An 18,156-nucleotide genomic window follows, 5' to 3' on the forward strand; every position below is an offset into this window, starting at 1 on the left:
CATGTTGCTACAAAAGTTGGGTATTCATCCTTTCTGATGGAGGCATAATACTCCATAGTGTATATGGACCACATCTTCCTTATCCATTCGTCCGTTGAAGGGCATCTTGGTTCTTTCCACAGTTTGGCGACTGTGGCCATTGCTGCCATAAACATTGGGGTACAGATGGCCCTTCTTTTCACTACATCTGTATCTTTGTGGTAAATACCCAGTAGTGCAATGGCAGGGTCATAGGGAAGTTCTATTTTTAATTTCTTGAGGAATCTCCACACTGTTCTCCAAAGAGGCTGCACCAACTTGCATTCCCACCAACAGTGTAAGAGGGTTCCCCTTTCTCCACATCCCCTCCAACACATGTTGTTTCCTGTCTTGCTAATTTTGGCCATTCTAACTGGTGTAAGGTGATATCTCAATGTTGTTTTAATTTGAATCTCCCTGATGGCTAGTGATGATGAACATTTTTTCATGTGTCTGATAGCCATTTGTATGTCTTTATTGGAGAAGTGTCTGTCCATATCTTCTGCCCATTTTTTGATATGATTGTTTTGTGTGTGTTGAGTTTGAGGAGTTCATTATAAATCCTGAAGATGGAAGACCATTCCATGCTCTTGGATTGGAAGAATAAACATTGTTAAAATGTCTATACTGCCTAGAGCAATCTATACTTTTAATGCTATTCCGATCAAAATTCCACCGGTATTCTTCAAAGAGCCGGAGCAAATAATCCTAAAATTTGTATGGAATCAGAAGAGACCCCGAATCGCTAAGGAAATGTTGAAAAACAAAAATAAAAGGGGGCATCACGTTACCTGATTTCAAGCTTTACTACAAAGCTGTGATCATCAAGACAGCATGGTACTGGCATAAAAACAGACACATCGACCAGTGGAACAGAGTAGAGAGCCCAGATATGGACCCTCAACTCTATGGTCAAATAATCTTCGACAAAACAGGAAAAAATATACAGTGGAAAAAAAGAGTCTCTTCAATAAATGGTGCTGGGAAAACTGGGCAGCTATATGTAGAAGAATGAAACTCGACCATTCTCTTACACCGTGCACAAAGATAAACTCAAAATGGAAAAAAGACCTCAATGTGAGACAGGAATCCATCCAAATCCTAGAGGAGAACATAGGCAGTAATCTTTTCGATATCAGCCACAGCAACTTCTTTCAAGATATGTCTCCAAAGGCAAAGGAAACAAAAGCGAAGATGAACTTTTGGGACTTCATCAAAATCAAAAGCTTCTGCACAGCAAAGGAAACAGTCAGGAAAACAAAGAGGCAACCCACGGAATGGGAGAAGATATTTGCAAATGACAGTACAGACAAAAGGTTGATATCCAGGATCTATAATGAAAAGTCTGCTCTTCTGTCCAGGTCTGCCCTTCTGTGTGATAGAGGTGGAATTTCTATCTGGCTCAAGTCACTGTGTTTTGGAGCTTTGGGGTCTCTCTGTTATAGTAGCTTTACCTGAAAACACAGTAAAGAGAAGCAGTATGTGAAGGGGTGATGAGCTGACTCTAGAAGCTAACTGCTTTAGTTCTTTTTTTTTTTTTTTTTTTTTTTTAAGAGAGAGAGAGAGAGAGCACCAGTGTGAACAGGGTGGAGAGGGGCTAAGAGAGAGGGAGAGAGAGAATCTCAAGCAGACTCTGCCCTGAGCAGGGAGCCTCATGGGGGGCTTGATACCAGGACCCTGAGATTAGGACCTGAGCCAAAATTAAGAGTTGGATGCTTAACTGACTGAGCCACCCAGGTGCCCCAAACTGCCTTAGTTCTAGTACCAGCTCTGCCACATCCTGCTGATTCACTTTGAACTAATTACTTAACCTCTCTCCGTCTGTTTCCTTATCTGTAAGATGGGGATAATAATAATGGTTCCTAGCTAATAAAGTCACTGCACATATTGATACATGGAAAGTGATTAAGAAAGTGACCAAAATACTATAAACCTACCATACATGTAAGATATCAGTACTAATACTATTACTGTTTGACTACTTGCTTTTTTCACCATCCTAGACATCATTCCATAGATCTGTTTCTGTTTTTTCAAAATCTGCATAGCAATGTGCTGAGTGAAGATGCCAAAACTCATTTAGGCAGCCCCCAAACATAAAGATATCATTTAGGATGTTTCTCCAAGTTTCACTTAAAAGGCTAATACATCAGTTATAGAGAAAGCTCTCTAGAACTACTCTTCCAACCCCTTTGTCACAAGATTTTGCAGCAACTTTACTAAGGTCTCATCTATATTCTATAAAATGCTTGCATTTTAAACGCACAGTTTGATGAACTCTATAATATCTTATAAGAATAAGACTACATATATATGACAGTAGCTTGAAAAAGGTAAATTACAGGAAATGCGAAGTATTGATATTATTTCTATCACACATATACTGTTTATTTTCTATTGATCAAGGTGGTCCTGTCCTGAAACAGAGCAGCTCAACTGCCCGTTTCTTCAGTGATGCCCCCAGACTGGTGTCTGGCAATGCACACCTCTAACTCTTGAGCTCCGGGAACACACCTAAGTGATGCCAGACAGCAGCCTTTGGCCCAGTGATGGGTCAGCATAGAACACAATCTGAGCCAATGAGAGGCAAATAGACTTTTGTGTTGGGGCTTCTGAAAAAAAGCCTACCCACCCCTCTTTTCCCATTGGACTGAGTTAAAGTGTCTAAAACTACCTCACCCATTCTGCAACTACAGAGGAAGCACTGGGCTAAGAAGGGTCAACCTGGAAGAGGCAGATCAAATAGGGCTAACTAAACCCTCTGTGAAACCAGCATCGCCATTGGTTGGATGGATGGATTCTTCACTTGACTGGATTCTTCACTTGACTCTGTGTGGTAATAAATTCTCCAGTTCCTTAAGCCAATTGGATGGGTTTCTGCTACTTGTCAGCACAAGAATCCCAGGCAGTACTCAAGCTGGGTATAGAATTCCAAATTTTAGGCAATGTAAAGAAGGGAATTAAAAATCATCCCGGATGCTCCTACTACCACCCGGGGCAGCCGGTGACCCCCTCTAGTGTTGCAGGCCAGGCTCTCTCGGAGGCAGCCTCACACAGTACTCTACAGGCCGGGATTTTGGGGGTGAGCTCTTAGGACCCTCCCCCTCTGAGGGTCTGAAAGAGCTGACAGAAGCAGGACAGGGCAGAGGGAGAAAGACTGCAAGCAGTAGGGTCACAACAAACAACAAACACCTGGCAGATCTAGTTTAGTCATGTTTTGTCTTTCTTTAGAAATTTAGGTCATGTTTAAATGCTGTTTTATATAATGGTATGAGCCTAGCTTTACATTCTGAGCATTTTCCATTCATTAAATGTTCTTTAAATGAATTGCAACAGAGTTATAATTCCTTCATACAGTTACGATATAGTATTTAAACATTCTTCTACTTTTGGACATTTAGAGTATTTCCAATATCTTTAGTCCTTATATATAAATTTTTCTTTGCATCTCTGCAACCAGTTTTTAGGATATATTTCTAGGAGTGGAATTAAAGAGTTGACAGATATGAACCACTACAGCATTCTGGCCAAACTGCCCTTGGAAATTTCTTGTCAACTACATTCTGACCACTGCCACATTGTTTCATTAGAACTGAATGCTTGGGTGGGGGCGGTGGGAGGTTGGGGGAACCAGGTGGTGGGTATTGGAGAGGGCACGGATTGCATGGAGCACTGGGTGTGGTGCAAAAACAATGAATACTGTTACATTGAAAATAAATTTTAAAAATTAAGAAAAAACACTTAAAAAAAAAAGTCATCTCCAGGGTGCCTGGATGGCTCAGTGGGTTAAGCCTCTGCCTTTAGTTCAGGTCATGATCTCAGGGTCCTGGGATGGAGTCCCACATCTGGCTCTCTGCTTAGCAGGGAACCTGCATCTCCCTCTCTCTCTCTGCCTGCCTCTTTGCCTACTTGTGATCTCTCTCTGTGTGTCAAATGAATAAAGAAAATCTTAAAAAAAAAAAAAAAAAGGAACTGAATGCTTCTCTATTTTAGATCTTACCAATATAATAAAAAATGATATCTCTTCTTGTCTGGGTTTCCATTTCCCTGGTGAATATGTTTGAAGATTTTAAATATCCATTATTTTTTGTTTGTTTTTCTTTATATGCAAATCATCTGGCCTTTTTTTTTTTTTTTTTTAAAGTCAGTTTTTCTATTTTGGTATCATATGGTCTTTTATTGACAATAAAATATCTGACTGGACAGATAACTTTTTAATATGACTTTTTCCCTAACCCAAAGTTAAAATCACTTGATCAAGCTCTCCACCAATTAAAAAACAATTTTTGAAAGAAACCATTAAGTTAAAATGGCAGCAAGCTCCTTGTTCCATTCTCTTTGCTTAATTTCATGGATTGTCTTTTGGCCGAAGGTGCGTTCACTTACTTGAGCAGTCCAGCCCGATGGAAGACATAGAGATCCTGCTCCAGCGTACAGTTGTTGAAGGGGACAATCTTCACGAAGTTCTGAATGAGGGCAAACTCAGGCGTGAGGTGCGGCAGGGAAATGATGCAGAAGTTCTTGTCCTAACGTGATTGGCGACCAGGACACACAGGGAGAGAATTGGAAACCATTCATCACTAAACAAATTCCTGCTGCCAAACACTATAGAAAATAAGGGGTAAAATGTGTAAAGTACAGGGTATTCAAGTTCAACTTTCCTGTAATTTGGAAAGTAATCATATGAAATTCAAGAGGATAAGGAACTATAAGCACATTGAGAAAATCTCTGCAAGTCCTGTTAAAACCTACATGAATGAACATTGTAAACCATGGAACCCATTCGCATAGCCCTTCTGTGGAAGTCAGTTTTGAAAGTAAGGTTCTTTGTGCTGGCAAATTCACTTGCACCCTGGAGGCAGTGAAGCAGCACGGGTATCATAGCGAAGTCTCCAGGCTGGCTAAGTGATAGAGCACTAGCCTGATTCCCTCCTCTAAGATGAGAGGGTGGTGATCCTGGACTTTTCTTTTTTAAAATCTTGTATTATACATGAATGGACATCTGTATTTTATCATGACATGATCCCATTTAGGTGAACAGAGCTAAGGATGTGTTTAACCTGGGAAGTGTGTTTAGTTAGCAGGCGTAGGAGGAACCAGATGTCCTCAGAGCTGCCACTTATCCCTGAGATCTGCACTGCCCAGTATGGGAACCAGCCGCCATGTTTGGACAGTGGGTTTTGGGGAATGTAGCTAGTGTGACTGGGAACTGAGTTTTTAATTTTATTTCATTTTCCTTAATTTAAAATTTAAATTAAAAAACTGATACTCAGCTGTTGGGAAAGTTTTATGTTAGGACAACTTGGGTTTATGAATCTACTTATTCAACTGTAAATTTTATGAAATCTAAGCACAGATCAAGTATTTCTGATAAAAACGTAGTGTTTTCATTGAAATGTGCTACAGGTGTAATAATATATTTCAGATTTCAAACACTGGGGAAAAGACCGTAAAATATCTCAATAGCTTTTCATGCTGATTACAGGTGAAAATGATTAAATTTGGGGCATATTCAGTTAAATAACATATAGTATTAAAATCGAATTCACCTGTGTCTTTTTTGTTTTGTTTATTTATTTATTTTAATGTGGCTGCTAGAATAGTTAGATTACTTATTTGGCTAGAATTTGTTGTCTATCAGACAGAGCTGCCCTAGACCATCTGTGTTCCACACAACCCACTTGACCCTCTGCCAGGTGCCTGCAGGAGTAGCTTGCTCTTCCCAGAGCTAATTTGTCCCTTTGGGATCTCGCCTCCTCCTGAACCCTGTGAAGGCATTACTTGTGCTAATCCAAAACCCTGGGGATGTTAGTGCAAACCAAAGGAGTGAATCATTGTTTGACCTTATCTTCCTTCTTTCTAGCAAAATAACACAGTTCCTTTTGGGGAACTTGAAAGTCAAGTTGTTGAAAAACTCAAGCTGAAAGTAAGGAATGGGTGCCAACTCTCAGCGGACTTCTCTGGGAGGAGGAGACTACAATGAACTGCTTTGACTTGATTTGAAGGATTTAAGGATGCACAATAGAAGTATTTTGTTCCTATTTCCATAGTCTGAAAGACAACAGAATTAAACTGGAAAAGTGTCTTTTGCCTTTTTAAAGCCAGCATTGCTTTTGTAATGCTGGAGCTCTGCCTTTATTTGGACTTCAAAGTAGGAGTGAATTTAAATGCAGGAAAATTACTTTGGGGCATCTCTGAGGGAAATTGGCTTTGTAAATCCTACCTTAGGATAATCTACATTGCTTTATGAGCTTCAAAATGCCTTAAAAATTAATCCCCAAAAGTTACGAGAACAATGGAGATCATTACTACAAGTCTTCATTATATTAACAAAATGAGGAAATACAACCTATAATCACATAGGCTTCAGGAAACATTATTAAACCATATTTGTTTTTTGCCTCAGTAGAAAGAGTATCAGGAAAAATAAGACAATAGATATTTTGTTTGTAATTAACAAAGTGAAGAAATCTAGTTATTGACTTAACTGATAGGTGAGGGAGGAAAAACATCTTTGTAAAAATCCATTTTTTCCTCAATCATCTTCCTTCTCCACTTTCTTCCCTCCAATAAAGTGAGAAGTTGATTAGAATCTCCACCCCTCGACAACAGTGAATCAAAAATGGAGGCAGAGGACAGGAACGGAGTATGTTGTCTGCACTGGTCTGTTTGCCTGGCCCATCCGCCAAACCTGTCATAGTGGGTTGAGTGCCTCTTCCATGTCAGACACTGTGTCGGGCAACGCCCACCAAAACATGGGTCACAAATTCCTACTTGCCCTACTCTCAGAAATGCAATCTAATGATTTCAGAATTCTCTGAGCCACTGTAAACTATAAAGTAATATGGCAGTCTAATACACTTTTGTGTCGTTTCTGACATTTTCATGTACTTGCAGCATTCTATTAATGATCTGATTCTAACAAAATACCGTTAAAGCTATCCTTAAAAGAAATTGGACATTTAAAGGGAACAGAAACATCAATATTTTGAAGAGTTCATGATATGTCATTCAACCTTATTTTCAGAAAACGAAAGCAACTCAAACCTTAACATTCATGGCGATGTACATGTTTGGACAGTGAATATGGCATTTTGCTTTTCTATAAATTTTCTAGCTTGCAAAACCAATTATATTACTCAAAATTCAGCATGTACTTACAGGGAAGAGACTGAAAACAAAATTCATAAAGTCCAGTGACCTGTAAACAAGACAGTAAGCGTTGTCACTGACCCACAAGCAAAAGCAGTATCAGTATATATTTAAAAAAGATTTATGGCTCTCTTCCTGTCAGGCAGTGATAGCCAACCACTAGTCAGAATTTGTGTCTAGCTGAACATTAATCAACTTGCAGAAAATCATAAGCTTCATATTTCAGTAGTAAAATATTTTTCTATAGCTAAACACATTTACTATAATAATTAATAACCTGTGCATTCAAAGAGGTTCAACAGTCATTCTGTGAAATAATCTCTCCCTTTTTTGTTAGAGCTGTCAGAGAGATGTGGGTTTATTATAAGCAATTCTGATCTTTTTCTCTTTTACATGCAAAAGATTTTCTTACCACCTGTGGTTCTATACTCACAGGTAAACCATAATGGTTCATCAAGTTGCTGTCTGAAAATTCAAAAGTCACATTCTAAGCACAACCATATCTGAATGCACAGGGAAAAATAAATATACACAACAAGTCTAGAAAGGCTTATAGGCTTTTTAGATGTCTACCATGCAAGTAAAATAAAGACATCCCTTTTCAATTTCTAAGATTGCCAAAGAACATGAAAACTTAAAAGGAAAAAAGTACAAGTAAAACATTTTAAGTGAGATTGAGAGACTGGAAGTATGTTTAAACACATTCTCTAAGAAGGAAATGTCTAGCAGCACTCTTGGTCTATCAAAATGGGCCGACCTTTTCTTCTTCCAGATTGTTCTGTGCAATAAAATGGTGGAGTCAGTGGGAATTCTAAAGGAGATGTGGAATCTGGACATCAAGGTCAAAGGTCCATTCTAGACTGCAGACAGCAGAAGTACTGAACACACAGGGATAGGAAGTGGGGTGACTGAGTGGTCTGGTGGGCACCCAGGCTTTGTCTGGCACCATGCCTCCTCCTTCTAGCAGCTCTCCTGGAATGCTGTTCAGTGTCCTACTAGGCACCCTCAGATTACATGTGTGTAAGGCTCCAGCCCCACATTTGCAGGTGGTAGTGAGGGAGGGAAACATGAGGCAAAGGACTAAACTGTCATCAAGTCCTGGCCTGGCCCCATCCATCAGCTCAGGAATGAGCCCAGACTGATCAGGTCCGATGGGGCTTTAATTAGAAAGCCAGGCTCAAAGTCATCCGCACTAGCTTCTGGTACAAAGCCTCAGCCCACTGCCCCTTTCTTTGGTCCCAAGAAGTGACACTGCTCTAAGAATGGGGCCAGCAGCAGAGAACCAAAGGCAGGAGGCAGAGAGAGAAAATTGGAACTTGATGGGCTCATCTTGGCTCATCTTGAATCAAGCCACATTAAAAATCAATCCCACCAGTAGACTTAACCTTTGTGATATGAAGCAATTATTCCATTTTTTAAAAGCCCATTTGGGTCGGATTTTCTGATACTTGCAACCAAAAGACTCCAGACAAGCAACCACCTAAATCCAAAGCCTTCCCCCTCCCGCCAATGCAAACTTTAAAGAATGGAGAGCAGCCAGTGGTTACATAAGTGATGATTGTCCAGATCCCCAACTGTTGTTAGACAGGTGAGGCAAAACCTGGGCAGTCTGATTCTGTGGTCCTTGCTCAAATTTTATGGACTGAAACCTCAGGGACTTAGGCCCAGAAATCTGGAATTAAAAAAGAAAAAAACAAAAACAAAACAAAAAGCAAGCAAACCAACCAACCAACAAACAAAAACCAAGGGAATTAGGATGTGATGCCATGTTTGGAAACCACAGGCTCCATACAAATAAAATGTGAGGCCACCACTGCCTTAAGAAAAGTCTTACTATATAACAGACAACCCGGGATCGGTACTTGCCTTGCTTCATATTTCTCCTTGATACAAAAGAGCTGAATACAAAAAGCAGTTGAGGCTCCCTTGTAGATGGGGCGGAAGTTGCTGGTCTCCTTGGGCAGTGAAATGGATGCCAAGCTCAGACAGCTGACATGGCCATCTGTATCACACACAGTGGACTGCTGGCTGAGGTTTTCTATGTCCTACAGCACGGAGACAAGAGGGACCAAGCAGGAATCCTATTCATTTTCTGCAATTTAATGGGCTCATGGTGGCATCGTGTCTACATTACCTGGTCTCCCTAGGCCGGATGTGACAGTCTCACCTGAAACAAATCATCCTGAGCCAGGCCTAGTTTCAATGAGATGTTCCTAAAGAGATATTCAAGATTCATAATGGGATTAAAAGACGTCCTCGTGTGAAGGTCAGGAAAGGAATGGTTTCCACTGGTCTTTCCCATTGGATCCACATTTCAACTATAACACTGGGTGTGGTAGGGTTATATACCTCTCAATTCTGTAAGCAAAACACCTGTCTCCCCAAACATTTTCACTGTGATTTTGTGCTATAAGAATTTTTGAATCTTGGGACTATTTGGGTGATTTGGTGATGAGGTGGAGCCCAGAGAGGTCCAACCTGCAGGAACCGTCTGGGAAGTTGGCATTAGACCTTCCAGTCTCATTTTAGGGGTGTCTAAGTAGGTATTCCAGCTCAGTTAGAGGAAAATGATTCATACTGAGATCCTTCTCAGAGTTCTTTTAAATCAAAGTAATGCATCCAATATTAAAATAGTATCAGCACTAAAACCTTATAAAGAAAATCAGGAGTCCCCTGTCCTGCTTATCCCTCTTCCTATTGGCTAGCCCTTTCAGCTTTCTCATTTCTTTGGCATTTACTCCCATGTTTCTGAATATGTGCTCAATCTTTTGGAGACTGTGATAGGCAGAACAGTGGCTCCCCAAACTATATATGGCCCAATCCCTGGAACCTGTGCATTTTACAAAGCAACAGGGACTTTGCAGAGGTCATTAAGTGAAGATTTTACAAGATTTTAACTTTAACACAAGTGAAGATTTTAATGCAAGTGAAGATTTTAACACAAGATTCTAACACGGAGATTATCGTGGGTTATCTAGGTGGGCCCCATATAAGCAGAAGGGTCCTTATTTTAAAAGAAGGCAGGAAGGACAGAGTAAAGAGACTGGAAGATGTTACCAGCTTTGAAGATGAGGGTATCACATGTCAAGGAATGCAAGTAGCTTCTAGAAGCTGGCAAAGGCAAGGGAGGAATTCTCCCCAGAGCCTCAGAAGGAACAGAGTCCTGCCTGCACATGGATCTTAGCACTCGTTTGGGGTTTCTGACCTCCAGAACTATATAATAATAAATTTATCTTGTTTTAAGCCACTACATTCATGGTAATTTGTTACCACCGTGATAAGAAAAAACTTCTACAAAGACCTGGCTTCTGGCATTCAGAGAACATGATAGCAGGAGAGGACAGGGTTTCTACCTTTGACATGGAGAGTTCCACTTTCCCGTCTGTTCTGTTCTCCTCCATTACACAGCCTCACACAGTGCAGCCTAAACCTGAATTTGGAGCTGTTTCCATCCATCTATCTAGAGAATGGTCATTTAGTTACTTCACTTGAGCATGGTGGACGGGCCAGGAGCTGTCTGCTAGCAGTCTGTCAGACCCCTCACTTCAGCCCAGTCTTTACCCTTCCTTCCAGAAGTCCCAGGCCTTTTGTGGACACAGGAGGAAAAGGCTTTCTCCACTGTGCTAAGCCAGTGTAAACTCCTCCATTGATTTTCTTCATTCTCAACATTTTGAAAGGGCTCACTGTCCAATATCTTCTCTCCTAGTCGTGTTGTCTTTGTGGATTTGTGGCCCCCCTTCTTATTGCTTTACTGTCATTTCTGTGGCTTTTTTTCCAGAAGGGAGAGGAGATAAACATAGGACATCAATCTACCTTGTTGACCCAGGGGCCCTCTGGGGGTTCAGTATGTCTAATGCAGCAGGGACCGTCCTGTCCCCTCCTCCACATCCACATTCTGGTTTGGGGTCCTACAGGAATAGCGACCTCTTACAAGTATAGCATGCCTCACCCTCTGCTTCATGCCTCCTTCTCTCCTCCCCAGAGCCTGAGGAGTCAGTGCCCTGGTGTGGGTGTCCCCAGAAGCAAACTCTGAGCTAAGTTTATCTAAGGAGGGATGAGAGGAAATTCTGCAGGGAGAGTGGGGAAGGGAGGCAAGGAAAGAAAGGACAGCAAAGCAGAGTGTCCCGCTCGATCCTGCTGAGATCCCGGGAGACCCTGGAGAATACATCTCAGAGCTGTCTCACCTAAGAGGCAAAGAAACTGGGGTACTGCTTCTCCAACTACGTTCAGTCAGTATCTGATGGCTGTTCCCCAAAGATTCTGACCTGCTTGCAGGCACGGCGCCAGGAAAAAACCAGGCACCTGAAGTTCCCATCCTCGGGGACTGAGGAATGACCAGTGCCAGAAAGACATGGGTGGGTCCCATGGCAGGTGCTAAAGTGAGATTCAGAAAATGGACCCCTGCCTGCCTGATGCACTCTATTCCTAGCAGCATATCTGGCTCCTGACTGCATGAGTTCCCCTGACCTCCACACACTCTGCCTAGCAGGGCACACCCCTCTCCAACAGTGAAGACGCCTCCAGCCAGGTGTGTACACTGAATTCAGTGGTGGGGAACTAGGAAATACACTTGTTACAGGGCCAACATTTTCCCCCCAGTTCAGTTTTGGCCAACATCAAGTGGCACCTTTACCCCCAGCTGACTTCCATGTAGACTTCCTAATGGCTCAGAATCTGGAGAAGAAAGGGGTACCAAAATCTGGCCCTCTCTCAGAATTCCGATGTTTGAGATTAGTGCTCCATTAATGTGGTCCTCTGTGGAGATGACCTGACTTCGTGTTTGGTCAAGGGCTCTCCAGACTTCTCAGGTTGGCTCACAAGCCCAGAAGAGGCACCAGGGAACCCACTGAAAGCTCAGAACTGGGCTCACCACTGGGGCATGAGAGTGTCTCATCATGTGAATCTCCCACTTACAACTTTCAAAGCCCTCGTCTGCTCCTTAGGAAAAATTTGAAATCCCGAGCAGGGTCCACAGAGCCCAGCCAAACGACCCGAATCCTTGAGTTTCTAGCAGGAAACAGAGGACACACCCCACCAGAGAGGGCCAAGGAGGTTCAACAAAGGAAGGTGTGGGCAAGGAGAAGGAAGCCAGCAAAGGATGAAGAAGTGGACCACAGGTGTCAGCTGGCAGAAGATTCTATCACCCCTTGGCCTGAATCTCTAATAGTATAGCTTCTAGGACCAAGCTGTACAAAGGATACAGAACAAAGGATATCTTGGTGGAGGAACACTTCACTGAGGGAGGCTTTGGGGAATCATTGCTAAAAAAAAAAAGTGGCAGCTCTGAGCTGGTAGAGAGAGGCAGGGAGGCCTGGAAGAGGAGCAAGCCCACCAACACTCAATGAATAGTGACCCTTGTGGGGCCAACCAGCCGGTGCTCGAGTCCTACCTCCATTTCACTACTGTTTCCACTGTGGACTGCTGACAAAAGTTCCTCAGCTGTGGCTTCTTCTGTGATTCTCCCCTGTGGATCACAAAGGCAAGATATTTCATCAACACCTAGAGTGGTTCAGAGCCCCAGCTCTGGAACCAACTGCCTTGGGTTCAGATCCTGCCTCCACAGCTTACTGGCTTGGGATAGTCATGGAGTCTCCACAGCTTCATCTGTAAAAAGGGGCTAAAAGCAGCACCTACCTGACCAGGTTGTTAGGAGAATAAAATAAGGACAGATAGATAGAGCAATGCTAGCACACTGTCGGTTCCTCCTAGTTCCCTGTAGATGTTAGTTATTACTTCATTATTCTTAGTCTTCTGTATAACTTGAAAGCTGCACTCAGTCTTTTTTCCAGTTGCTTTATTGAGGTATAATTGACAATAAACTGTATATATTTGAAGTATACCTTTTGAAAAGTTTTAACCTATGTCTGCCTCTGTAAAAATATCACCACAATAAAAATAATGAGCATATACATCACTTCCCAAAGCTTCTGTGTTTCTAGTACCCCTCCCTTCCCTGCCCCGTTCCACTTGGTCAACCACACGCAAACGGTTGTCTGACTTTTGTCACTATAGATTATAGGCTGAGTCTATTTCTGGGTCTTCTATTCTGTTCCATTAATCTGTCTGTTGCCCTTGGCATTGTTATCACAGGGGCTTAATGACAGGAACTATACAGCAAACCTTGCAATCAGTAGTATTAGTCCAACAACTGTTCTGTTCCAAAGTTGCTTCAGTTATTCAAGGTCCTTTCCATTTTCCATATGAATTTTGGAAGCAATTTTTCAGTTTCTAGAAAAATTCCTCCCGAAATTTCGACTGAGAATGCATTGACCAATTGAGGAAGATCTGACACCTTGACAATATCCAGTCTTCAAAACCAGGAGCATGGGATCTCTCTCCATTTATTTAGGTCCTATTTCATTTCTCTCAGAAAAATTTTGTGGTTTTCAGCATACAAGTCTTGAACATCTTTTGTCCGGCGTATCTCTTCATATTTTGTATATTTATACTAGTGTAAATGGCATTTATTTCAATTTCTGGTTGTTAATTGTTATTACATGGAAATAAAATTGAACTTTGCATGTTAATTTTTGTATATATTGAGCAAGAGGCTAAATTATTTACTAGGTTTAGTAGCTGTTTTGTAGATTCTAGATGACTATGTTATACCCGCAAATAAAGGACAGTTTTAATTCTTCCTTTCCAATCTGTATGCCTTTTACTCCTGTTGTCTTGTTGTGCTGGCTTGAACTTCCAGTGTAATTTAAATAGAAGAAGTGAGAGCAGACATTCTTGCATTGCTTCTGACCATGGTGGGAAAGCATTTAGTCTTCTATCATTAAGTATGATGTTAGCTACAGCGTTTTCAAAAATAGCTCTAAAAAATTGAAGAAGTTCTTTCTGATTCCTAATTTTCTGAGAGTTTTAATGAGGAATGAATGTTGAATTTTCAAATGCCTTTCCTGTATTTTTGAGAGAAACATTAGGTGATCTTTTATCTTGTTAATATGGTGAATTACACTTTTTTTTTTTTTTTTTAATAGGTTCCATGCAGAGCGTGGAGCCCAGGGAAAGGCTTAAACCCATGACCCTGAGATCAAGAGTTACTATGTTTAGCTGACTGAGCCACCCAGGCGCCCCTGATTTTTTATGTTAAACTAACCTTGCATTCCCAGCATAAACCCTACTTTGTCATGATGTACTGTCCTTTTTATGTATTAATTCAGATTACTCAGGGTTTTTTTTTGAGGATTTTTCCATTAATGTTCATGAGAGGTATTAACCTGGAATTTCATCTTCTTGTAATGTCTTTGTTGTGAGAAGACATACTTTAGATGACTTAAGTTCTTTTAACTTTATTTAGATTTATCTTGTGGCCCAGAAAATGGTATACCTTGGTAAATGCTCCATGTGCACAGAAGAAGTATATATATTCTGTCATTTGGGGGGTAGAGTATTCTATTCAGTGTCAATTAGGTCAACATTGTTGATAGTGTTCTTAAAATCTATATTCTTACGGATTTTCTACTTGTTCCATCAATTATTAAGGGAGGGATATTGAAATCTCCAAGTAGAGTCATTTATTTGTTTGTATTTGCAGTTTTATCAGTTTTTGCTTCATGTGTTTTAGAATTCTATTAGATGCATAAATATTTAGGATGTTACATTCTCTTGATTTTGTTACTTCTGGTAATATTCTTTGCTCTGAAATCCACTATGTCTGAAATTAATAAAGCTACTCCAGCTTTCTTTTCATTAGTGTTAACATGCTGTATCTTTTTAATTTGAACCTATTGTATCTTTGTATTTAAAGTTCATTTTTTGGGTCCCTGGGTGGCTCAGATGGTTAAGTATCTGACTTTGGTTTGGGTCATAATCTCAGGGTGCTGGGAACAAGCCTCAAGTCAGCCTACACACTTCATTAAGGAGTCTGCTTCTCCCTTTTCCTCTCCTTCTGCCCCTCCCCCTGCTTGTGCTTTCTCTTTCTCTCTCTCTCTCTTAAATAAAAAATAAAATCTTTTTTTAAAAAAATGCATTTTTTGTTGTTTGCATATAATTGAGTCTTGCATTTTCATCCAATCTTATATAATCTTTGGGACATTCAATGTACATTACATTTAATGTAATTATCAATATTGTTAGGTTTAAGTCTGCCATTCTGCTATTGGTTTTATATTTGTCCCTCTGCTCTTTAAACCCTTTTTACATCTTTTTGCCTTCTTTTGGATTATTTATATATTTCATAAAAGATTTTATTTTTAAGTGATCTCTATACCCAACATGGGTCTTGAACTCACAACCCTGAGATCAAGAGTCACACACTCTACCAACTGAGCCAGCCAGGTATCCCAGTTGTATATTTTTATGGTTCCACTTTCTCTCTCCTGTATTTTTATTAAGTATAACTCTCTGAATTTGATTTGTAACTTCAATATTTTTTAGGGTTTATGATTACATCTTTAACTTATCACATCTATCTTTTTTTTAAAAGATTTTATTTATTTATTTGACAGAGATCGCAAGTAGGCAGAGAGGCAGGCAGAAAGAGAGGAGGGGAAGCAGGCTCCCTGCTGAGCAGAGACCCTGATGTGAGGCTCGATCCCAAGACCCTGGGTTAATGACCTGAGCCAAAGACAGAGGCTTTAACCCACTGAGCCACCCAGGTGCCCCTTATCACATCTATCTTCAGGTTATACTATACCACATCAGGTATGGCAGAAGAGACCTCAAGTAGTATATTTACATTTTTCCCCTCCTGGTTTTTATACTGTTCTTGTCATACATTTCATTTTAAAATTTTCCAGAAGCCCCAGACTATGTTGTTTTTATTTTATTTAAGCAATCAACTATCTTTTAAAGAGATATAAATAATAAAAACAAAATCTTACACGTGTACCCATCCTGCCACCATTCCTCATTCCTCTGTGTAGATCCACAGTTCCATCTGGTATTGTTTCTCTTCTGCCTGAAGGACTTCCAACATTTCTTGTAGTATGTGTCCACTGGTAATGAATTTGTTCACCTTTTGTGTGCAGATTAAAATTTTACTCTCATTTTTGCAAGACACTCAATGGGTATAAAATTCTAGGTTGATAGTTTATCTTCTTCCAGGTCTTTAAAGATGCAACTGCACTGTCTTACTGCTTACACTGTTTCCAATGAGTAATCTGCTGCAACTATGATCTTTATTCCTCTGTTCCCAGCTTGCCTTTTCCCCCTTTCTGGCTTCTTTTAAAATTCTCTCTTTATCACTGGTTTTCCACTATTTGATTATGATGGGCTTTGGTATAGTTGTCTTCCTGTTTCCTGTGCTTGCTGTTTATTGAGCTTGTGTCTGTGGGATTACTGTTTTCATAAAATTTAGAATTTCTTTATAGGCATCATTTCTTCAAATATTTTTTCCATTCCAACCTCTCCCTCCTCTTCTTTATAGACTCCACCTGCACACATATTAGCTACTTGATATTGTCCCGCAGCTCACTGATACACTATCTTTCTTATTGTTTTAATTCTCATTTCTATTTCAAGTTTACTAACCTTTTTTTTTTCTGTGATGTTTAATCTATAGTTAATCCTTCCATGTATTTTTCATCTCATGAATTGCAGTTTTTATGTTAGGGGTTTTATTTGGGGTGTTTTTATATCTTTCATGTCTCTCTTTGAACTTTGGAACTTATGTAGTTTTAACAATTGTTTCAATGTTCTCATCCACTAATTCTAATATCTGCTTCAGATCTAGGGTAGTTTCAACTGGTTATCCTATCTTATGCATTATACAGTCTCAGCTTTTTTCAGTGCCTGGTAATATCTTCTTGGATTCTAAACCTTATAATTTAACCTAGTTGGGTGCTAGTTAATTTTGTACTCCTATACTCATTCTTGAACTTGGTTCTGGAACTCAGCCACTTGGGAGCAGTTTGATCCTTTTGGTTCTTGCTCTACAGATATGTTAGACACAACTGGTGGAGTGCTCTCTCTAGAGCTAATTATTCCTTACTACTGATGCAAAACTCTTCTGCGCACTCTTCCAATGTCCTAAGGTTCTCCAGTGAGCCCTAAGGTTCTCCAGTCTGGCTGATGGGAACAGGCAGAGCTTCTAGCTTTGGATAAGCACTGGGCACTGTGAACTTGAATCCTTTTCTGTCCTTAGCCTGACCTTCACTAGTTCCTCACATGATGATTGGTCTTCAGTTCAATACTCAAGAACAACCCTCTGTTGGTGTCTCATACCTCTCCCTGTGCAGCTCTTTCTTCTCTGATACTGTCCCGAAGACCTTAGCAGCTTTAGTCTCCATAGACTTACAGACCTGCCTCCTCAATTCAGGGAGTCTACTGGGTTCCCACTTGGTTCTCCTGCCCCATGCCATGGCCTAAAACTCTCTCAAGGCAAGAAGCCAGGGCAATTGGAGGACTTGCCTGGCTTGTTTCCCATCTCTCCCATCATTCTACTTGGTGACCTGATAAGCAGTGTCTTAAAAACTGCTATCTCTTACATTTTGGCCACTTTTTGGTTTTTCCAGCAGGAGAATAAATCTAGTCTCTCTTACTCTGCCTTTGCCGAAAGCAGAAGCCCTTAGCACTAAGTTTTTCTTTTTCATTAACTTCATTCATCAGCTTCATTTCCCTTAACTTAATCCATGTCATACAACCTTCTTTAAAAGGTCCCCTTCTCTGGGATGCTTCCCATCCTCCTTTCCACATACTGAATTAGGCTCTCCTCTCCCACAGCAAGTCACTACCTCTTGAAGGCTGGGATTGTGTTTTGGTCTCATGAGTACCCTCCGACACAGCATAGTGCCTGACCATTGTGCATGCCCAGTCTCCATGCAGAGACTAAATCAGCGCTTGAAATATAATAGCCAACCACCTACAGGTTGGAATTTTTTGTCATTTGGGGTTTAAGAACACATTTTTCATAGAGACAGTGTGGAAATCTGGAAGGACAAGACAGGTGGACTAGTGTTGAGATAAAAGTCTTCCCTCCATCCTCCTTTTCCCAAGATTTTATTTACATGAGTTTATGGGCAAGGAGGTACACTGTTTTTT

General features: G+C 40.7%; 1 protein-coding gene across 12 annotated transcripts in view; it reads right to left on the reverse strand.

Moving 5' to 3' along the window:
* Positions 1-18,156, reverse strand: part of CFAP61 (cilia and flagella associated protein 61) — a gene marked incomplete at its 3' end in the record, with an annotated part of 282,754 nt that overhangs the window by 181,564 nt on the left and 83,034 nt on the right. For 11 of the 12 annotated variants that reach the window (XM_082745398.1, XM_082745393.1, XM_082745389.1 and 8 more), the window contains 4 exons: positions 12,560-12,634; positions 9,037-9,215; positions 7,180-7,219; positions 4,405-4,544 (listed from right to left, as the gene is read on the reverse strand). In XM_082745398.1, coding sequence (XP_082601524.1) covers positions 4,405-4,544; positions 7,180-7,219; positions 9,037-9,215; positions 12,560-12,634 — 434 coding nt within the window. Of the gene's footprint in view, positions 1-4,400; positions 4,545-7,179; positions 7,220-9,036; positions 9,216-12,559; positions 12,635-18,156 lie in introns of those variants that run through there. The other variant, XM_082745391.1, reaches the window with a different exon arrangement.

This window comes from Mustela nivalis, assembly GCF_964662115.1.
Source record: "Mustela nivalis genome assembly, chromosome: 8".
In the NCBI taxonomy this organism is placed as follows: Eukaryota; Metazoa; Chordata; class Mammalia; order Carnivora; family Mustelidae; genus Mustela; species Mustela nivalis.